Raw genomic sequence first — 21089 nt, 5'->3', positions numbered from 1 at the left:
CTTAACACATGTTTGTTTTGAAGACAAAGCTGACCATGCTTAAAAGCTTGTAGCCTAGGTGTAGATGTCATTAAGGGGGTTGGAAATTTGGCTTTGGAGGTAAGAGTAGAGAGTGGGGGAAGAGGAACTTCATTCTCCCAGAGCTTAGCTTTCTCCAGTTCCTGGAGGGAACAGAATCGCCAAAATCTAGTCCTGATGGATCCTAATACAACAAACATTCCCAGGACTCCCAAAAACTGCTGAAATGCTTGCAAACACTCCCAGCGGAGGTGGTTCCTTTTGGTATTAATGGAATCGTTAAGGGAATCTGTTCTTCATCTCACCTTTCAGATGTCTACTTACAAACGGGCCACTCTGGATGAAGAGGAGCTGTTGGACGCTGACTCCGACGGGATCTACAACACCTCTAGCATGCAGGTGAGAGTTCATTGTCGTAAATATGACAGAAATGTTTATGTAACTTGAGATTGTAAATTCCATACTTGGAATTGCATGCATTGAAATTGAAGCCAGTGCCTTGAGTCAGTGGTTGTTTTGCTTTTGTAGCTACTAAATTCTTATGACTTTTATAGATTGTTTTTCCTTTAAAGTTGATTTTCCTTTAAACATTAACTGTGTGTCAGTGCTGCTGCATGAAAGAAACAAACAAAGTCTTTTCATCTTGTTGATTATTTTATTTGTGTTGTGTGGATAGTGACTGCTAATAAGTATCAGGATTTTGTTGTTTAATAGTATAAAACAGCAGGCATAAAATGTTACTTTTTGTACTAGTCAAACAGGCTAGTTATACACTATCAAACCTAATTTACATAAAACTGATAGACAAATGTTCACATGTGATAAAACACGGATATTATTTGAATACACTCTAAAAATGCTAGGTTATTTTCAACCCAGTGTTGGGTCAAAAAGGGACAAACCCAACCAGTTGGGTTGTAACTTATCCAATGCTGGGTTGTTTCAACCCAAAATGCTGGGTTATGAATTTTTCTGGGTTTGTCCCCTTTTGATCCAGTGGCTAGGTTAGCCCTCTTTCAGGGTTCCCAGGGGTCCTTGAAATTCTTGAAAGTTTGTGTATTGGGGGGAGGGGGGGATTCAAGGCCCTGGGAAGTTTTTGAAAATATACATACATAGATACAGGTCATTGAAAGTGCTGGAATATATTTTATGCAAAAAGTTTTCTGGAAAAAATTCCATATTATTTTCTGTGTAGTGTAGGATAATATCAAAAAAATTCTAGACTTTTTAAGTACACGTGCTAAACTGTTCACTTTAAATGCTTATATCTTCTGCATGCGAATGTTGATTCATACCAAAATGCTTTTTTGCATAGTTGTGTTTGACGCATGAAAACGTCTTAGAAGGAACGAGACGCTGCGTCTCCCTTGCCATACTTCCTGCATCCCTATAACACCGTCTTTGGCAATATTTCAGATAGCGATATACTTCCTGGCTCCCGCGTCACCCTGTCTTTGTCGTTAAGCCTCACCATTGTTTGAATTTGATATACACATTCAGACGCACTTACCCCGGAGGCGTCCCCAAAGTGTCACCGCAGTTTTGAGTTCCCTCAAAAGAGAACATAGAATGTATCTTAAAAGGTAACACGATGTTACCTTGCTCCCACTTGAAATATGTCCCCACATTTAGTCCTTGAATTTGAGGGTATATTGGACCTGGAAAGGCTTTGAAAGGTCCTTGAATTTGATGTAAACTTATGTGTGGGAACCCTGTCTTTTGACCCAATGCTGGGTTGAAAATAACTTGGCACTTTTTTGTGTATTCTGGACTGTTTTACCAAGTTCACAGTGGTGTCAATTGTGTTTGATTTCTGCTACTGGGATAACTTTTTCATCTCTTAACTGTTCCTAAAATATAATATATATATTTATATATTTAAAAATGTGAAAAAATCTTTTTTTTTACTTTCTCTGCTCTTTCAAACCCTTACGTGACCTGCAGCTTTAGACTTGCATGGATTTTGCATTAGAAAAAAATACATCAAAACCTAAGAGCTTGTTGGGTAAAAGTGTGAACACAGCTAGCCACCAAAATTGACTTTTGTACTTTAATGAGACTTAATCTGACTTGCATTACAGAGGTTATTTATTATTACTCCCTAGGACATTTTTGCCAAGCAGAACTGATCATTAAAACATGAACATCACAGTTGATCAGTACTGTGCAAAAAGGAAAGTTTTTTTGAAGATCAAATATATGAAATTAATTGCATTAAAAAGGCTCCAGTTGCTTTTTAATCCCTCTGTCTGGGATATTAAACAGACGGGTGATCTCATACTGAATGTTTCTTGTTTTTATGGGCAGTCTTGAATAGCAATGCCTTGGCAAAACAATGTAAGCAATCAGTCAGTCTTTAATGAAGAGCACCTTCCTAGAAAGCATAGAGTTTATCACGCACCCATTTACTGTAATGGATTAGTATTTTTCCTAAGGGTTTAATGGTTAACCTGATGCAAATAACTTAAAGGAATCTCCCCAAGGGTTACATTAATTCACTTACAATGAAAATAAACAGGGAAATCAATGGTTTATTTATAAGTAAAGAGTTATTAAATGTTACATTGCTTGTTTCCATGAATAGTTAGTTCGATTATTCAAAATCTGGTATTATAATAATGATTTTATCACACAGGTCGGACTTCAGCGCGGTCTGGGTCCCCGGTGCTGGGCGGTGAAGACTCACGTTGAGAGAAAGCTAGTGGTCATAGTGTGTGTACTCTCTCTGGCTTTGTTCATCTGCATCATGACTTTGGGTCTGCATTATAAAGAATGTAAGTAACGTGTTCACTTGATTGTCACTAAAATAAGAATTAGTGAATGACATTGTAAAAAAGGGCTTAAAGGTGCCAAATAATGCATTGAAATAATCTGTTAAATTGTTCTGTGTATCTACATAGAAGGTATGTGGCTTTATTAAAGGAACAGTATGTAAGAAAATTGCCCTGATGTCACTAGACATTAAGAAATCATTTTCATTTCAAATACTTATATCACTGACAACAGTGGTCTGGCCAGGATATTGTCATTTAAAAAGTGGAGTTGCAGCCCTCAACTGATGTTTATGTTGTCATTTTGTGTATTGGCCACCAGTTGTGTGATTGCAGTACCAGTTTTAGCCACAAGTTTTATGATTGCAATACCAGTTTTGGCCACAATCCTACATGCGACGAGATCTCGCGAGATTAAATATGTATCGCGAGATTAGGTGTGTCTCGCGAGATTTCTTGTGTAGGTGAAATTCTGGCCGTTTCTCAAATAAAAGACTGCATCCTTAGGAGGTCGCATTTTTAAACTGCATTTACTTCATAAAGACTGTCTTATTAAAGACTACTAACAATTATAAAGTTTACTAATAATTTAGTTAATTGCAAATTGTTGTAATATGCTCACGACTTGCGAATGTAATGCTCAGTTAATGATCTGAAATAAACCTTAATGACGTATCCAGCCTGCATATGCGACCTCCGGAGGATGCAGCTTTCTGTTTGACCCTTTTAGGGGCCAGTTACACCAAAAGCGTTTATGGTAGTTGCAGGCGCCTTTTTTAAATGATATTCTATGGGCATGGAGCGTTTTGCGCGCTGTTTATGCGCGCTGAGCGCCTTGCGGTTTTTGCCGGCGGCCGCAGCACGCGCCTTTGAAGGAACGCTGAGAGCGGAGAAGCCCCCGATGTCATTTGCGTCTTTCCATTGTACACTCGAATGAGGGGAGATGCGGGCCTTACGTTGTGGTGAGGGAAGTCTACAGTTGACTTGGTGGTTGCCTAGCAATATTAAAAGCCGCGTCGACTCGCACTGCTCTTTTTTAAAAAAGGCAGTGCGTCGCGCCTTGCGTTTCCAAGCGTTTCCAAGCGTTTAAAGCGTGGTTGGTGTAATTAGCCTCTTACATTGCATGCATTATATTCTGTCTTTTACTGCATTTGCTTTTTTGTTTGGGTTTCCAATAATGTTCATTTGGGAGCTCGTATGAAGTCTGAGACGTGTTGTGTTTGTCTGTTGATCAGTGTCAGATGTGAAGTCTCAGCAGATTAAACCATCACAGAGTTTACATGATTTAATGTCTGCATGTTCATTTCTATTGTAAAGAAATGGACGTATATTAAAAATTTTAATGGATTTAAACATTGTTTGGCTAAAAATAAGCGTTTCTCTCCGTCTAAAGTGAAAGTGAAGATAGCGTCCGCGAGACGAGTCAACTATCTCCCCCTGCAGGCATTGGTTATAATATATACATAATGCTTTTTATTTATAGACCACAAATGTAATGTGTTTGTTAATGTAATGTTGTTTAATGTAACTTGGTTTTAATACTTTATTTGAAACAATTATTATTGCATCTTCGTTATTATGTCATTTTAAAGGCTACTGCTCACTTGGGTCTATTTTTATTACCCAAAAATAACAAATTACTTCATTATCAGTTAGTATTATTCATTATTCATTTATTTTATCATAGAGGGTTTCTTAAAAAGTGTAAAAATATCGTCTCGTTCTCGTGAACCCAATCTCGTGTCTCGTCTCGTCTCGTGGATTAAGTGTCTCGTCACACCCCTACTACATACTGTTCCTTTAAGTGCAAAAATGACCAAGAAACGGTTTTACATGTCCATTTACATCCATAGGATGTGTCCTCAGAATGAAATGGTCTATTAATACCTCATTTAAAAGGGTTATGAATAATAATGTTGAACTCTGCTCTGATTGGCTGTTTCTTAGAGCAGCTCCTTCAGTAGCTCTTAAACTAGTGCTGCACAATTAATCGCATCGCAATCGCAATGTCAGCCTGTGCAATTATATGACAGCAAAAAGTTGCAATTATATTAAATAAATAAATGTGTGGACTTGTTAACACAAACTTTCTGATAACAGTTTGATGATTTTCCTAGCTGTTTAAAAAAAGAAAGAAAAACGAACAAAAAAGGCAGTGCACGTGTGTGCGTCGTCACTTATACCAGAGCGAAGATGGATGCAGAGGAGGTTGACAGTGATCTGGTAGCTAAAAAAAAACTCTACGTCTGTTGTATGGCAGTATTTTGGATTTTGGATTACTGACACTGAGCAGTTGCTACATCATGTGGCAATACGAAAACATTTCTAGTTTTACAAATACACATTTTAGCTAAACTTTGTGTGGATTTTTCTTAAAACCAATCAAGTTGACTCATGATACCATTTAGTATAATCGCAATCGCACATCGCAATATTAGCATCAATAACCGCAATGGGAAAAATTACCCAAATCGTGCAGCCCTATCCTAAACACTAGCATATAGCACTAACTCAGCAGTCAAAACTTTGTTTTTAGCATTGTAACAACATTGTACTTAATTTAATGTGTAATTTAATGTTAGAGGCGTACATCACGACTGTAACATCATAGTCGGTTTTATGTTGAGAGTGACCTGTTTTCCAGCAGTATTTTGCATGCATGAGGATTACATCAGAAGGAGGAAACAATCGTGTTTGAGGCTCCTGATATGTCATTACCATGCACAGAACTAGTACTATTCATCTATGCCTAAGTAAATACAGTTTTACATTCTATGGCACCTTTAAGTAAACATACTGTAATGTAGGTTAACTAACCTTGAATTGTTGGAAGAAAATGTGATGCCTGCATGCTGCAGATGCTTGCTGTATATATTAATAAAGCATTTCATTAGCTCATTGGTTCGATTCTAACATAATATAAAATGTATAGCATGAATGCAGTGCAATTTGCTTTCGATAAAAGCAACTGCCAAATGCATGAATGTAAGGACGTACTGCTAAGACTTTCATTATAAAAGGACCTTTATATAAAACGTGTTTTTGTTTTATCAGCTCCACAGTAATATCTTTGTTGTTATAATAGAGTGAACTAAATGCCACTTCCTGCTATTCAGTCTCCCACTGTTGCCCAACCGTGACAAATCACTATGAAAAATCACATTTGTGCCAGACTGTTTACCTAATGTTTCCTCACTCTTCCTCAGGCCTCCACTGTCTCTGTCTTATCTTTCCAGATTATGAGCAGGGGATGCATCTTCAGCATCCAATGTTTTTCTTAGAAGAGCTAACAATGAAGTCTATTATAGCTTTATTTTCACTTGCTTTCTTTGTGTGAGAGCTCTTTCTGTGCGTCAACAGGCCAAATGAATAGTGACTTTCCATCCAATTATTTTCAATATCGAATCTAATACTTCAGACGGTGGACTCATGCCCTGCCTCAAAGCTATTTAAATAAAAACAAATGCATTCCTAATCATATTAAAACCTTTCTTAAATCCAATAAACCAGCAAAGACAAAGACCACTGAGCTAATATATTGGATTTTCATCTCACCCTTAATTTGGTCAGGATTCTGAATAAATGTCTGTTTATCCAAAATCAGCTTTTGGCATAAGCCCACATGAATAGAAACATGCCTTCAGATCTCAGTCAAAGGCAAAAAGTATCGCTTATCACCTAAATCCCAAGCCATGTTGATTTACTTTTAAAAGCTATAAAGATAAGTAATGTTCACAGTGGGGAGGTTTGTTTAAGTTTCATGCATTGAGCCAGTATTGCGCTCCATTTATGATTTCCCATGTGTAAGATATACTGAGAAAAAGAGACACTGTTTCATTTTTTTAGCACGTGATGCAAAGATATAAGTATTTATGTGTACATGATAATGTGTTTTTGAACAGCTCATCCGGGAATGTGCCTATCAGAGCCGTGTGTTAGTGTGGCAAGTGCGGTCATGGCCTCTCTCGATCGGTCAGTGGATCCCTGCGAGGATTTCTACAAGTTTGCATGCGGAGGTTGGATGAGGAAGAACCCGCTGCCGGACGGCAAGTCCCGCTGGGGTCCCTTTAGCAACCTGTGGGAGCACAACATGGCAGTGATGAAGGACTTACTAGGTAAGAAACACAAAGCCTAGAGAGATTGTAAGATCATCCCAACTGACCCAGTTTACTTTCTTCAAAGGTACCACGGATATAAACTCATGTATGGTTTATTAGGTTTTAAAGGGATAGTTCACCCAAAAATGAAAATAATGTCATTAATGACTCACCCTCATGTCGTTCCAAACTCGTAAGACCTCCGTTCATCTTTGGAACACAGTTTAAGATGTTTTTATATTTAGTCAGAGAGCTTGTTGACCCTTCATTGAAAATCTATGTACTTCGTATACTGTCCATGTCCAGAAAGGTAATAAAAACATCATCAAAGTAGTCCATGTGACATCAGTGGGTCAGTTAGAATGTGTTGAAGCATCGAAAATACATTTTGGTCAAAAAATAACAAAAATTGTGACTTTATTCAGCATTGTCTTCTCTTCCACGTCTGTTGTGAAGCGCATGTGCGAGACTAAAGTCACGTGACTGCAGTGACGTGTATGACGTACGACGCTGCTGACGAGTTATCTGGTGCGCCCCAGCTGTTTTTTTTTTCGCCTGGGCTTCGTTTACAGTCTGAGGGAGACGCACGCTGTAAGTTTGGGAAAAAAACTTGCCAAACATGTCTGAGGATAACACGTCATCTGCGTCACTGCAGTCAAGTGACTTTAGTCTCACGCATGCGCTTCACAACAGACGCGGAAGAGAATGCAATGCCGAATAAAGTCGTAATTTTTGATATTTTTGGACCAAAATGTATTTTCGATGCTTCAACGCTTTCCAACTGATCCACTGATATCACATGGACTACTTTGATGATGATTATTACATTTCTGGACATGGACAGTATACCATACGTAGATTTTCAATGAAGGGTCAACAAGCTCTCGGTTTAAATATAAAACATTTTAAACTGTTATTAATATTTCACAACAACCATTACACATCATCAATTTCAGAGCGCAAAACATAATGGTGGCCTCCATAGGTTAAAGTGAATATTACATGTTGGGTTTTTAACAAGTAATAAAAATATTTAGTGTGTTTTTATTAATTCATTTTAGTAGTTAAAGGCAAACATAAAGTATTACAGCGTACAAGTCTTCGTAGTCGGAATACCTTTAAATACCTGTTCATGATGTCTACCCAATCTTTCATCAAATAACTCGCTGTACAATAGAGAATGCTGTTTTATGTTGACTTAAAGGGCCCTATTTTAACGATCTAAGCGAATTGTCTAAAGCGCACAGCGCAACGTCTAAATGGGCGTGTCCGAATCCACTTTTACTAATTTAACGACGGGAAAAATTGTTTTTGCGCCGAGCGCATGGTCGAAAAGGGTAGGTCCTATTGTAATGGGAGTATTTTGGGCGTAACGTGCAGTAAACCAATGAGAGTCACAGCTCTCATTCCCTTTAAAAGCAAGTTGCGCTGGCGCTATGTCTAATCCCTATTTAGATGACGGACTTTGTAAACTGAAAAACTAAGTGGAGGTAGAAGATCCCCAGTTTAAGATTAATGTTAAATAATTGTGTTGTTTTCACTTGTATTGAAATTGTTATTTTTTTATTAAAACCTTTAAAACCCGTTTTCTTTTAGTCATGGAAGTAAAAAGCAGGCTTGTAATTGCTTTAAATGTATGGCTATCCAATATCATCAAAACATAATTTACAAGTATGTAAGATAAGGTTTGTACTCTAAAAATACTTTATTTGTAACAAACAGGAGATAAAGAAATTACAAACGGCTCTCCTCACGTTTCAGCACTTTGGACAGCGGTTTTTTAGCAAAGAGTTTTTTTAAGCATTACTTACAAATGTTTCTCATCTCACCATATCCACAGGTACATCATATACAATAAATCCGTGAGGTAGCATTAAAAAAAAACATTTAAAAACAGAAGCATTTGTTTAAAGCAAAGCATTTATTTACTTACCAGGCTGCAGGTGAAGCAGCTCTTTGCGCCTTCTAACGTCTCATAATCAGTCCTCATTTATAAATATGTCCAAAAGACTCAATAATAATCTTTTACATTCAATCCTTTAATCTTTCATATTTAAAAGCATTTTTGTGCTGCTGCGCATTCATGTACTTTGTGATAAGCAAACCCGCGTTGTCCTCCCGTTTATAGGCGCATTTTACTAATGCGCTCTTTAAATAACATAAAACACATTGCGCCATTGACTTTAGACTTTAGACCAGGTTTTTGTTGGTCAATGGCGTAGTCTATTTTAGTTGCCTCAAAATAGCAACGCGCCAACAATGCGCCTGAACACACCTCATTTTCTGACCAGAACGCCCATGGGCGCAAAAGGGGGCGCAAATGCATTTGCTATTTAAACAACGCGGCGCTAAACGTGAAAATTAGGGTGAAAACTAGCGAAAGACACTTGCGTCGGGTGTAAGATAGAGCCCGAAGGGTTATTTAAAGGAACTGTTTGTAGGATTGTGGCCAAAACTGGTACTACAATCACAAAACTTGTGGCTGAAACTGGTACTGCAACCACACAACTAGTGGCCAATGCACAATATGACAACATTTTTAAATTACAATATCCTGGCTGGACCACTGTTGTCAGTGATATAAGTATTTGAAATTAAAATTATTTCTTAAAGTCTAGTGACATATCAGGGCCATTTTATGATTAATTGATATAAATTTCTTACTTAGTGTTCCTTTAAGGTTTTTGATATTCATTTGTTAAATCCAGAGAACACCAACACGAAGAACCTGAGCAAAGCGGAGCAAAAAGCCCAGTGGTTTTATGAAGCCTGTATGAACGAGACCAAAATTGAAGCGCTCGGGGCAAAACCACTACAGGATCTCATCAACCAGGTGACTTTTGAACTAGGTTACCTTATGTAACTGTATAAAAAGTAACAGATATGTTGTAAATATATCAGCCCAGAAGAAACCTGCATTCATTTTATTCTGGGATATAAATCTTAATAAAGCAACATTGTTTTCCAGACAGGAGGTTGGGGCTTGAACGGCCCATGGGATAAGGATAACTTCCAAGAAGTTTTACGGACTGTGTCAGCCGTATACCGCACTTCCCCTTTTTTCACTGTTTTTGTCAGTACAGACTCAAAAAGCTCCAATAGCAACATCATCAAGGTGGGATCATTACGACTTTGCATCCAGAAATGCCAAGGATATAATTTATTTATTGTAATAACAAGGATTCTTAAATGTTAAGGGTTAACATCTACATTCATGCATTTGGCACTGCTTGTATCTGATTACACATTTTTATTAGTGTATTTTTCAAGGGAATTGGGCCCACAAACTTTTTGTGCTGATAACAGTGCTATACATCTCTTATCCTTTCCGTATATGTCATTTTTTGTTTTATGGTAGCTGTCATAATAGATCAAAACGCCTTTATATCACAATGAATGTCACAGCGATTCCCCTTTTTTCCAAAGGTGGATCAGTCGGGGTTGGGACTTCCCTCTAGAGAATACTATCTTAATAAGACAGCCAATGAAAAGGTAAATAAATAGTGTTCTGAATTAAAGGAATACTTCGCAGAAAATTTTAAATGAGCCCTTAATGCCATTCTAGGCATATATGACTTCATATACAAGCTATATACACCTACGATGGTATAAAGGTGAGTAAATTATGGGGTAATTTAGTGATTACATTTCCCCATTGTTTTTTCCCCATGCCTTCAGTATTTAAAAGCATACCTAGACTTCTTGGTGGATCTGGGGGTCCTTTTGGGTGGCTCAGAGGCCACCTCTCAGAACATAATGCAGGAGATCTTAGACTTTGAAACAGCGCTGGCGAACATCACAGTGCCTCAAGAAGAGAGACGTGAAGAAATGAAAATTTACAATAAGATGCAGGCCAAAGACTTATCTGTGAGCAGTCTTCTGAATGCTCTACTTTATTACATTCTTTCTTTTTTTGTATTTGTATTGTACATGTGAGCTTGTATCATATCAGTCACGTGTTTCTGGCATAGACGCTGGCTCCTGTGGTAGATTGGATGCCTTTCCTTTCTGCAGTGTTTGCTCCTGTTGTCCTAAATGATTCTGAACCTGTGGTTGTGTACGCTAAAGAATACCTCCAGAAAGTCTCAGAGCTCATCAGTAACACCAACAAGAGGTAAGGCGAATCTGTTAAAGAGCACACATTATGCACATTTTTACAAGATGTAATATAAGTCTCAGGTGTGCCTAGGATGTGTCTGTGAAGTTTCAGATCAAAATACCTAACAGATAATTTGTTGCAGCATGCCCAAAATGCCCCTATTTGGGTAAAAGCAAAAAGTTGCTTTTTTCATGAGTGCTTTTGGTTAAAAATAGATCTGATTTCTGTGAAACAGTCTGAGACGAAAGTATATTTAGCTGCATTAGTGCTACCAAACATTTAGAAAAGCTTTTGGGTAAAATTAAGCGGTCAGTCAGTGTCTGTGGGCGTGGCTTTGTTTTTGTGATGTCACATTTACAAGAGAATCAAAATGGCATGTCTAATAAGACTGCTTTGGTTTAATAAGGATTAAAAAAAGAAGGAGAGGGTGGATTTTTAAATTGTAGGGCTGTTGTGTTCACACACTGCCAACAAACATTTATGCCCAAACACCTTGTAAAAGTGGATTTTTCATAATATGTGCCCTTTAAGGTGAATTTTTTGTAGAGTAAAATACATTCTCTTATATCAGTTTAATGTGCAGAATAAACTATAAGTATTTCTGAAGTTTAAAGAGGACATATCAAGAAAATCTGACTTTTTTCATGTTTAAGTGCTATAATTGGGTCCCCAGTGCTTCTATCAACCTAGAAAATGTGAAAAAGATCAATCCAGTAACTTAGTTTTGGTAAACCATTCTCTGCAAGCATGTTAAAAAATAGGTAATTAAAATTTGGCTCCCCTAGTGATGTCAGAAGGGGATAATACTGCCCCTTGATCTGCACTATTCAACCACAACACTGCCATTTAGTGCAGAGATCAGCTCATTTGCATTTTAAAGGACACACCCAAAATGGCAAATTTTTGCTCACACCCACAAAGTGGCAAGGTAACCATGCTATAAATAAATGATCAGTGTGGTATTTTGAGCTAAAATTTCACATACATACTCTGGGGACACCAAAGACTTATTTGACATAATAAAATAGGTCTTGTGAAATGTCTCCTTTAACTTCCTCAAAGTGTAGGTTTGGCACTGAATCTGACATGCTCAACCAATAGAGTCGGCAGGACTAACAGTAATTATTTTAGCATTTGCAAAAATGTATGCGCAAAAATGACAAGCTTCACTTTTAAAATAACTCAAATGTATCATGTAGTGCCCGTGTGTCAGACCTGAATTCGTTTTTACAAAATGAATCTGTCTCTCCTAGCGTTTTGAATAACTACATGATCATGAATGTGGTACGGAAAATGGGGTCCATCTTAGACCAGAGGTTCCAAGATGCAGAGCAACGTTTCCTTGAAGTTATGTATGGCACAAAGAAGGTGAGAAATACAGACAGCACCGCTCTTTTTCTCTGAGAACCAGTCATAAATTATCTCTCTATTTCCTTCTTTCTTTTCCCACTATAAACACATTAACTTATTTTTATGTAGCCAAGTTAAAATAATTATTTATTTGCAAATTTAAGGTAAATGTTTCCCCCAAATTGTTTTGTTGTCTGGAATGCTTGATTCTGATTGGCCAGTTGTGAGATTCTGAAGTTTGTTATGTAAGGGATAATGTACAGGCTGTCAGTTGTTATTGGTGAAATAGGCCCCCAACAGTGTGATCGCGACCTGACACGAACCAAAATGTTTTTTATCACACCGAAGGGGCTTATTTTGCTATAACATCCGACTGCCTGTACATTACACGGCCATACCTCATAAGTAAGATAGGGAACATTAAATATTGATTTCAAATATTTTTTTGTTGCTAATTTTTAACTAATACAGAAGGAAAGTCTGTTTATTTTCGGTTTTAAAGGGACACTTCATGCTAATTTTCCAGCCTCCCTAGAGTTAAACATTTGATTTTTACCGTTTTGGAGTCCATTCAGCTGATCTCCGGGTCTGGGGGTGCCACTTTTAGCATAGCTTAGCATAATCCATAGAATCTGATTAGTCCATTAGTATCACGCTAAAAAATAACCATAGAGTTTTGATTCATTCTGGCGTGCTCTCATTTTGGCGTAATGGTCAGGGACTTTGCTGCCGTAACATGGCTGTAGGAGGCGCTATGATATTACGCAACAGCCAAAAATCCTCCCCTTAGTATCTTTCAGGGCACTATTTATGGGCACTACGTTATATCATTGCGCCTGCTGCACCCATGTTACGGCAGCAAAGTTATTGATTATTACGCCAGTTTGAGAGTATAGTCCTAGCCATATCTGCCTAGAAAATCACAACTTTTAATTTTCTGTCGGTCTTGGTAAACAAACTACAGAAGAGTCAAGTTTTAAATAGGAAAAATATCCAAACTCTGTGGTTATTTTTTAGACGCGATGCTAATGGTCTAATCAGATTCAATAGATTATGCTAAGCTATGCTAAAAGTGGTAGCGCCTGACCTGGAGATCGGCTGGGTGGATTCCAGGGCGGTGAAAATCAAATGTTTGACTCTGGTGGAGCTGGAAAATAAATATTTCCAAAAAAAGTGGAGTGTCTCTTTAAGATAAGACAAGACTTTCTGATGTGCAGTATCCGGGTTACCGTGTGTTATTAGTTTTGAGCGGTTGTTATCTAGAATAACAAAACTTGCAAATGTCACAACTGACCAATCAGAATCAAGCATTCCAACAAGCTGTGTTGTAATCCCAGATAACTAGCTGAAGCTAATAACTAAGTGCATTATTTAAGCCATATGTTCCTCTTGCAATGATCATTTGATTCTTATGAGTTAATTAAATATATATAAAAACAAACATGTCAGTTAGAAAAGCAATAACAGGAGACGGCGCTTACATTTGAGTTTGTATGGAGTGGCAGCGTGTTATTCTGTGCAGGGAGCCAGGTTGTTCAGACTTTTATCAGGAAGAGATCCTGTTGCCCTGGCCTCACTTTCCGCTGAGGTCAGGCTGAAATAACAAACAAAAGCCTGAGCTTTGGGTGATGCGTGCATGTGCGTGTGATGGGTTTTGATAAGAGACAGGGAGAGGGAGACTTTAAGGATGGTTGCACAGTTTGATTAACATTCAGTTCAATTCAGTTGTCACTCCTAAAATGAACTAAACTCAGTTTATACAGGTCAGAATTACACACGTTTTTATGTCTGGTTTCACTGATGAAGTTTACATTACACAAACCTGCTGTGGGTTATAGCTTCACTCTTAAAAATAAAGGTGCTTCATAATCACATAGAATTATTTTTTGCTAAATGGTTCCATAAAGAACCTTTAACATCCAAAGAACTTTTTCTGGTGAAATGTAGTGAGAGATTTGTTTGCAATTTATTTGTATCTCCTCATACATTAGCTTCTTTGTTGCACACGTGGAGGTTTGTCAATGTGTGGCCTCACAGATCTATGTCCTGATATAACTTGTTGGCGAGGTGTCACATTGAGAAGACTGCAAGCGCTGGTTGTTAATGCATCACCTTTGTGTTTTCCAGAGCTGTATACCACGCTGGAAACTTTGCGTCAGCGAGACGGACAGCGCTCTGGGCTTTGCCCTTGGGGCTCTGTTCGTCAGAGCCACCTTTTCTGAGGACAGCAAAGCTTTCGTGAGTATCCTGTGATGTTTTTCGCACGCTCATTCGCCCGCTCGTGTTATACTCTAAGTTCTTCCCTATTGTGCCCATTAGGTTGAAGATATGGTCTCAGAGATCAAATGGGCTTTTGAAGACAGTATACAGACTGTTGGCTGGATGGATCCCGAGACAAAAAGAGCAGCCAAAGTGAAGGTGAGAACCGACAGCTTTGAACAGAGCAGTACCACATGATGTTTTCCTCCCGCTGTTTCCCACAGGGATGGTTCTCGGTAAAATCAACAACTAGATTATGTGTCAAACTTTATGTTTTGTGGTTTTACAGCTGGCAATACATTAAATGATCTCAGAGATACAGTGCATAGTTACTTTTTAACAGATTGAAGATTACCAAGTCTATTTTGTCAGTTCATGTTAGCCATATTCAGGGTTCCCACGGGTCCTTGAAATCCTTGAAAGTTTGTGAATCTGGGGGTAAAATGCAAGCCCCTGGGAAGTTTTTAAAAATATGCATACATAGATACAGGTCATTAAAAGTGCTTGAATCTATTTTATGCATACAAAAAAATCCATATTATTCTTTGTGTAGTGTAGGATAATATCATAAAAATTCTAGACTTTTTAAGCACACGTGCTAAACTGTTCGCTTGAAATCTTCTGTATGCAAATGTTTTGATTCATACCAAAATGCTTTTTTTGCATAGTTGTGTTTGACACATGAAAACATCTCGGGTTACGTACTGTTTGTAACTGTTGTTTTCTAAGAAGGGAACGAGATGCTGCGTCTCCCTTGCCATACTTCCTGCGTCCCTGTAACGGCATCTTTGGAAATATTTCATATAGCAATACACTTCCTGGCTCACGCGTCACCCTGTCTTTGTCGTTAAGCCTCACCATTGGTTGAATTTGATATACACATTCAGACACACTTACCCCTGCTGGGTCCCCAAAGTGTTACCGCAGTGACGCAGCGCAAGTTCCCTCGAAAAGGAACTGTATCAATGTATCTTAAACGGTAACACGATGTAACCTTGCTCTCACTTGAAATCTGCCCCCCCCCCCATTTAATTCTTGAATTTTAGGGTATTGGACCTGGAAAGTCCTTGAAAGGTCCTTGAATTTTAATTTAACTAAGGTGTGGGAACACTGCATGTGGCAAAGTGCCGACTCCAGCTTTATGGTGTATGGTAGATGCTTTAAAGAGACAAGACACTGTTGTTGTTCTTTAGTGACCTCTAGTGGTTTAAACCAATGCTCGTCTAACCTTACAAACTAGTGTAAACTCATCCTGTACTGTTTGCCTGACATGCAATACATTTGATAAAACACATTTGAGCACTACCTAGCTACCCGACTAACTAAGCAACCATCTAGTAAGCAACCATCTAGCAATACCCTGGCAGCATCACTCACATTTTCTTATAAATTGTAAACCCCACACATTAAGTTAGCTTAAAAAATGCTTTTATACTAGGGCTTGTTGATGCTCTGTAGTGCCACCTGTGGTTGAAATGTATAACACTCATTCATTTCCTCCTTCTCACCCAGGCAGATGCAATATACAACATGATTGGATATCCAAAGTTCATCATGAAGCCCAGAGAGCTGGATAAGGTGTTTAATGATGTATGTATACATTTTCTCTCTTTATATCTGGTTATCAGTGCCTTGCATATCTACTTAACTAACAGCATGGTGTCCCCTCTCCCAAACTGTCTATCAGTTTGATGTTGTTCCAGATCTCTACTTTCAAAACGTCATGAATAATTACAACTTCTCCGCACGGGTCACAGCCGACCAGCTCAGAAAGGCTCCCAACAGAGATCAATGAGTATCAGCCCAAATCCTGCACACAAGTGCTCGGTGAGATCATCAGGTCTTTGATTTGTTTTTCTCCCTATGCGCAGATGGAGTATGACCCCACCCACGGTTAATGCATACTACAACCCTACCAAAAATGAAATGGTGTTTCCAGCTGGCATACTCCAGGCTCCCTTTTATAACCATAATTGGCCAAAGTAAGATTCAAGCTCACCTCCTTAAAGATTTTACTTTGAATGCTTTTTGCTTATTTAACCTCTTGCTTCGGTTTTAAGGAGGCAGTTTGCAGTGGCGCTGTCTTGTAGTTACTCATAGTCAGTTCTGTCATGACTTGCTTCATTTATAAGTGTGTTTTGGTGTTTTCTAGAGCTATGAATTTCGGTGGTATAGGTGTGGTTATTGGGCATGAACTCACGCACGCCTTCGATGATCAAGGTAAAGAAATAATTGAAGAGCTCAGATGCAAAAACTGCTAAATGATATCTCTCATATCAATGATATCAAATTCTTTGCTTCAAATCTGCTTAATCCCGGCCTCAGGCCATTCAGAAATACCACTTTGTTGGCACAATCCACAAAGAGCTTGATAAAAAAATATGCTCATTTACAAGAAAACATGTCAGACACACTTAGGGGCCGAACACACCAAACACGTTTTAAACGCTCGGAAATGCAAGGCACGTCACATTGCTTTTTTGCTCGATTTCAAATAAGAGCAGTGCAGTGCGTTTTTTTATAATGCTAGGCAACCACCGAGGCAGCTCTTCTGTCAATCAAATAGTGAAGCGTGCATGTACTTTTAAATGACCATAACTTGCTCAATTTTCTACCGATTTTCAAACGGTTTGGTTTCTTACAAACATTATTAACATGGCTATAATTCTTTAACATGTTTCATGAAAATTATTCATAAGCATGCAGTTTCATAAGTACATCTCTGACGTTTATAACAAACCAAACCGTTTGAAAATCGGTAGAAAATTGAGCAAGTTATGGTCATTTTAAAGTACATGCTCCATTAATCACAATTCTACGAGTGAGCGAGCTGTCTGAGGTAAGATGGCCGCCAATTGTGGACTTCAACCTCTATTGGCATCTATTGGCATATATCGAGACATCTAGCCTTTATTGTACATATCTATGCAAGCAACTGTCACCAGAACGAAAGAGCCCACCTCTCCCATTCGATTGGACAATGGAAAAAACGTGAATGACGTCGGGCGCTTTTCGCTTACTGTGAGTTCACACCAGCCGCGTTTTAGGCATCAAATTCGCGTCTACCGCGTTGTTTGCCACTTGAACACTTTGAGTTTACTCACTTCATTCGCGCGTGAAAGCCACTCGTGAAATTCTAGTCATCGACACACTCACGCAGAAATTCGCATCATGGGAGGGGCTTCTGCAACTCCGCTTGCTTCCTGTGGTTACGTCACTGCTGGGGCGGGCTCCTGATTGGTTAACGCGGCCCGTTTCTCCAACAAAGTAAAAATTTTTCAACTTGTGCGTTTCCCCACGGCAACGCTCAATTTGCGCCATTTGCGAACTAGCCGCGCGAATGAGGCGGAATCGCATTTACCGCGCTGTGCTAAACGCCTCATTGGCGCCGCGAGACCACCAGACGCGCATCAACGCGTCTTCACATTGACTTAACATTGAAATCACTCGCGCTTGTCGCATCTTCCGCGGCTGGTGTGAATGCAGCATTATATTGTGTTAACAACAGCGCGGTAGAGGTGGCAAGCGCGGGTTATTTACATGTTGAGTCAATGCAAAGATGCAATTAGGCATCCTGCAGCAATTAGGTATGTGCGGTAGGCACGACGCAAATGGCGCGGAACCGCGTTGACCAATCAGGACCTTGCTGTAGTGGTGACGTGATTACAGGAGGTAAGCAGAGTCTCAGCAGAGTCGCAGAAGCCCCTCCCATGACGCGAATTTCCGCGTGAATGTCTCGAATGACCAGAATTTCACGCGCGGCTTTCACACGTGAATCAAGTGAGTGAACTCAAATGTTCAAGCGTCCAACTCTACTTTTGCCACCTCTACCACGGCTGGTGTAAATGCCGCATTAGAGTACTGTTGCGAAAATGCATGGCCCGGGAGGCTGCCAAAGTGCAAGGCGTTCGGCGCGGATAAACAGCACGCATAACGCTCACTGCCCATAGAAAACCATTCAAAAAAGCCACTGCCATAAATGCATTCTGTGTGATCGGCCCCTTAGAGGGGGGCAAGATTTTGTATTATATCAGATTATATAAGAGTATTTATATGGTTGCTATAGTAATTGTGAATGATAAAATTATATGTTTTACCTTTTTGAGTTTTAAACATATATGATTTAACAGTACAGCATGTTGTTTATGCTGTATAATCTACAGGACGAGAGTATGACAAGGACGGGAATTTGCATAAATGGTGGCAAAATTCCTCAGTCGACGCGTTCAATCTGCAGACACAGTGCATGGTGGAACAGTACAGTAACTACACTATAAATAAAGAGCCGCTTAATGGAAAACAGACTTTGGGAGAAAATATTGCAGACAATGGAGGCCTGAGAGCAGCTTATAAGGTTTGTAAATATCTTGGTGTGACTTTACAGTATGTAAATTATTCTAATTCAATCAACAGATTTGTTTTGTTTATCAGCGAGTTAAAAAGGGACGAGAAGCCTGTGGTCACTTTCCACAATGACGCGCGGTGACGTACAAGAATCTGATACGAAAGGCATTACAATCTCCATATTTCTCACATTGACGGCTTTGATAGCGTCGGGGCTGTCATGATCCCGTCTTCGCCGAAAAGCCTTATAGCGCAACAGGTGGCTCGGAACGAGCGGCTCTACCTCCAGCCACTCTCGCACATTCTTTCCATTGGCGGAAAAGTCATAGGTTACAGAGCAGATGCGCAAAGCATATGGTCGCCGGAGAAGACCCTGCGTTAACCTCTCTGATGGGGAGGAAAATAACCATTGACATGAGGGCTTCTCTTAACACTTTATTTGTGAACTGTGTGCGCACTGTGACATGCAGAATTATTAGGGGTCTAATGTTAGCACACTTTCATTGCAGGCCTATGTAAACTGGATCAAGAAGAATGGCAAGGAAACCACTCTGCCTGCACTTGGAATGACCAACCATCAGCTGTTTTTTGTGGGATTTGCTCAGGTGTGTGTTTTAAAATCAGCGATCACAACCATAAAATTGTAAGAATCATGCGAGTCACTTCTTTAAAAAATCTGTTTTGCTGTCTTTGTAGGTGTGGTGCTCAGTTCGGACCCCAGAAAGCTCTCACGAGGGCGTTATTACAGATCCGCACAGCCCATCACGTTTTCGGGTCATAGGCACCATCTCCAACTCCCATGAGTTCTCGGAGCACTTTGGCTGCAAGGCAGATTCACCCATGAACCCCAAACAAAAGTGTGAGCTGTGGTGACAGTAACTAGCTTATTTAAAGCAAGACTGAGTCTTCGGTGGGCATATCATCTCAGCACGGTGGTAAAGTGCCTACTTATCGATTAAAATATGCCAAACTTCCATCTCAGGTTGCCTTGTCTAGACTGTCAAAAAGCTTGTGGACTGCATATTTTCCAGCAGCTAAATAAGGGCTTTGTGCAAGTCTTTGAAATTAAGTTTTATTCTTATACAAACTTTCAAAACACTGGAGATAGTGGTTTATGTACCATGCCTTTTTAGCAAATGCTTTTATTTTTTAATAGCAAATATTTATTTTATTTTTTCAGCTGTTATGCCCAACATGTTGGCAATACTGTTAAATAACTTTTAACATTGACCCTTCAAGTCCTATTTGTCAGCCACTGTGGGCTGTTGAATTTACCTGTGTCATATCAACATTTTTTAAGACTGATGCAAATGATCAGATTACACATCATATGTCATTTAATAATGTTGAATGAAGAATACATTGTATTATGTACTATTTTGTTAGAATTATATTGCTGGACCACTATAAAAAGAAGCCTACCTTTTGAACAGATTCTGCAAATATTGTGCAATATATACAGTCATTTTGTAAAAGAAGGCAAATGGACATTTGCAGCTTTGTGTGATGTTTCCATTGCTGTTTAAGTGTATTTTCTCTAGTTTTCCTGTAGGTTTATGGGGATTTTTTTTTTTTTTTTTTGCTGCTCTTGATTTAAATACAGACCGAAATTGATCCATATATCTTCAAACTAAATGATTATAATGTTTTGTACTGTTAATATAATAAAATTCAAGGTAATGAGTAACCACTATTTGTAACCACTATTTTTTCCATCTTGCATTAATGAAAAACGTTTTTGTATACAAAAGTGTCTCAAACAGTGTCACCTTGACACTTACAGTGGGGGATTTTTATTAATAATTTAAGTTGAAATTTAATTTACAGCATTTATTTTTTGTTAAACCAAAGAAATCCACAACAATAATTGTGTGTGGGTTTTTTAACAAAATACAAGTAAATAGGGTGTATCTGTGCATTACCGACAGATGGCGCTACAAACACACTTTTCAATGGCAACGGACGCTTATTCCAAATTCTTGACTATTAAACTCAGAAAATATATATTTTATGATTTTAATGCCATTATACAGTCTGTTACCTCTGTGAACATATTTCTATGACTAAATCTAAAGTTTACCAAAACGCTTCATTTAAACTAAATAATTTTTGTTTGAAGTGGGCGTTGTTTTCCGAAGAATAGCTGGGCGG

The 21089-nt window shown here is 38.8% G+C and overlaps 1 protein-coding gene across 1 annotated transcript; it reads left to right on the top strand.

The window, feature by feature from the left end:
- The first annotated feature begins 84 nt into the window (after positions 1–84).
- ece1 (endothelin converting enzyme 1) lies at positions 85–20625 on the top strand. The gene is made up of 18 exons (XM_073876121.1): positions 85–417; positions 2654–2792; positions 6692–6904; positions 9595–9719; positions 9855–10001; positions 10313–10378; positions 10565–10753; positions 10858–11000; positions 12239–12353; positions 14463–14573; positions 14655–14753; positions 16107–16184; positions 16282–16388; positions 16469–16576; positions 16747–16814; positions 18758–18948; positions 19448–19543; positions 19635–20625. The coding sequence occupies exons 1-18, from the start codon at positions 289–291 to the stop codon at positions 19809–19811; spliced, it is 2301 nt and encodes a 766-aa protein (XP_073732222.1). The 5' UTR covers positions 85–288; the 3' UTR covers positions 19812–20625.
- The last annotated feature ends 464 nt before the right edge of the window (positions 20626–21089 follow it).

The sequence above is a fragment of the Misgurnus anguillicaudatus genome, chromosome 14, assembly GCF_027580225.2.
Source record: "Misgurnus anguillicaudatus chromosome 14, ASM2758022v2, whole genome shotgun sequence".
Classification (NCBI taxonomy): Eukaryota; Metazoa; Chordata; class Actinopteri; order Cypriniformes; family Cobitidae; genus Misgurnus; species Misgurnus anguillicaudatus.
This window is presented reverse-complemented; position numbering and strand designations above follow the sequence as displayed.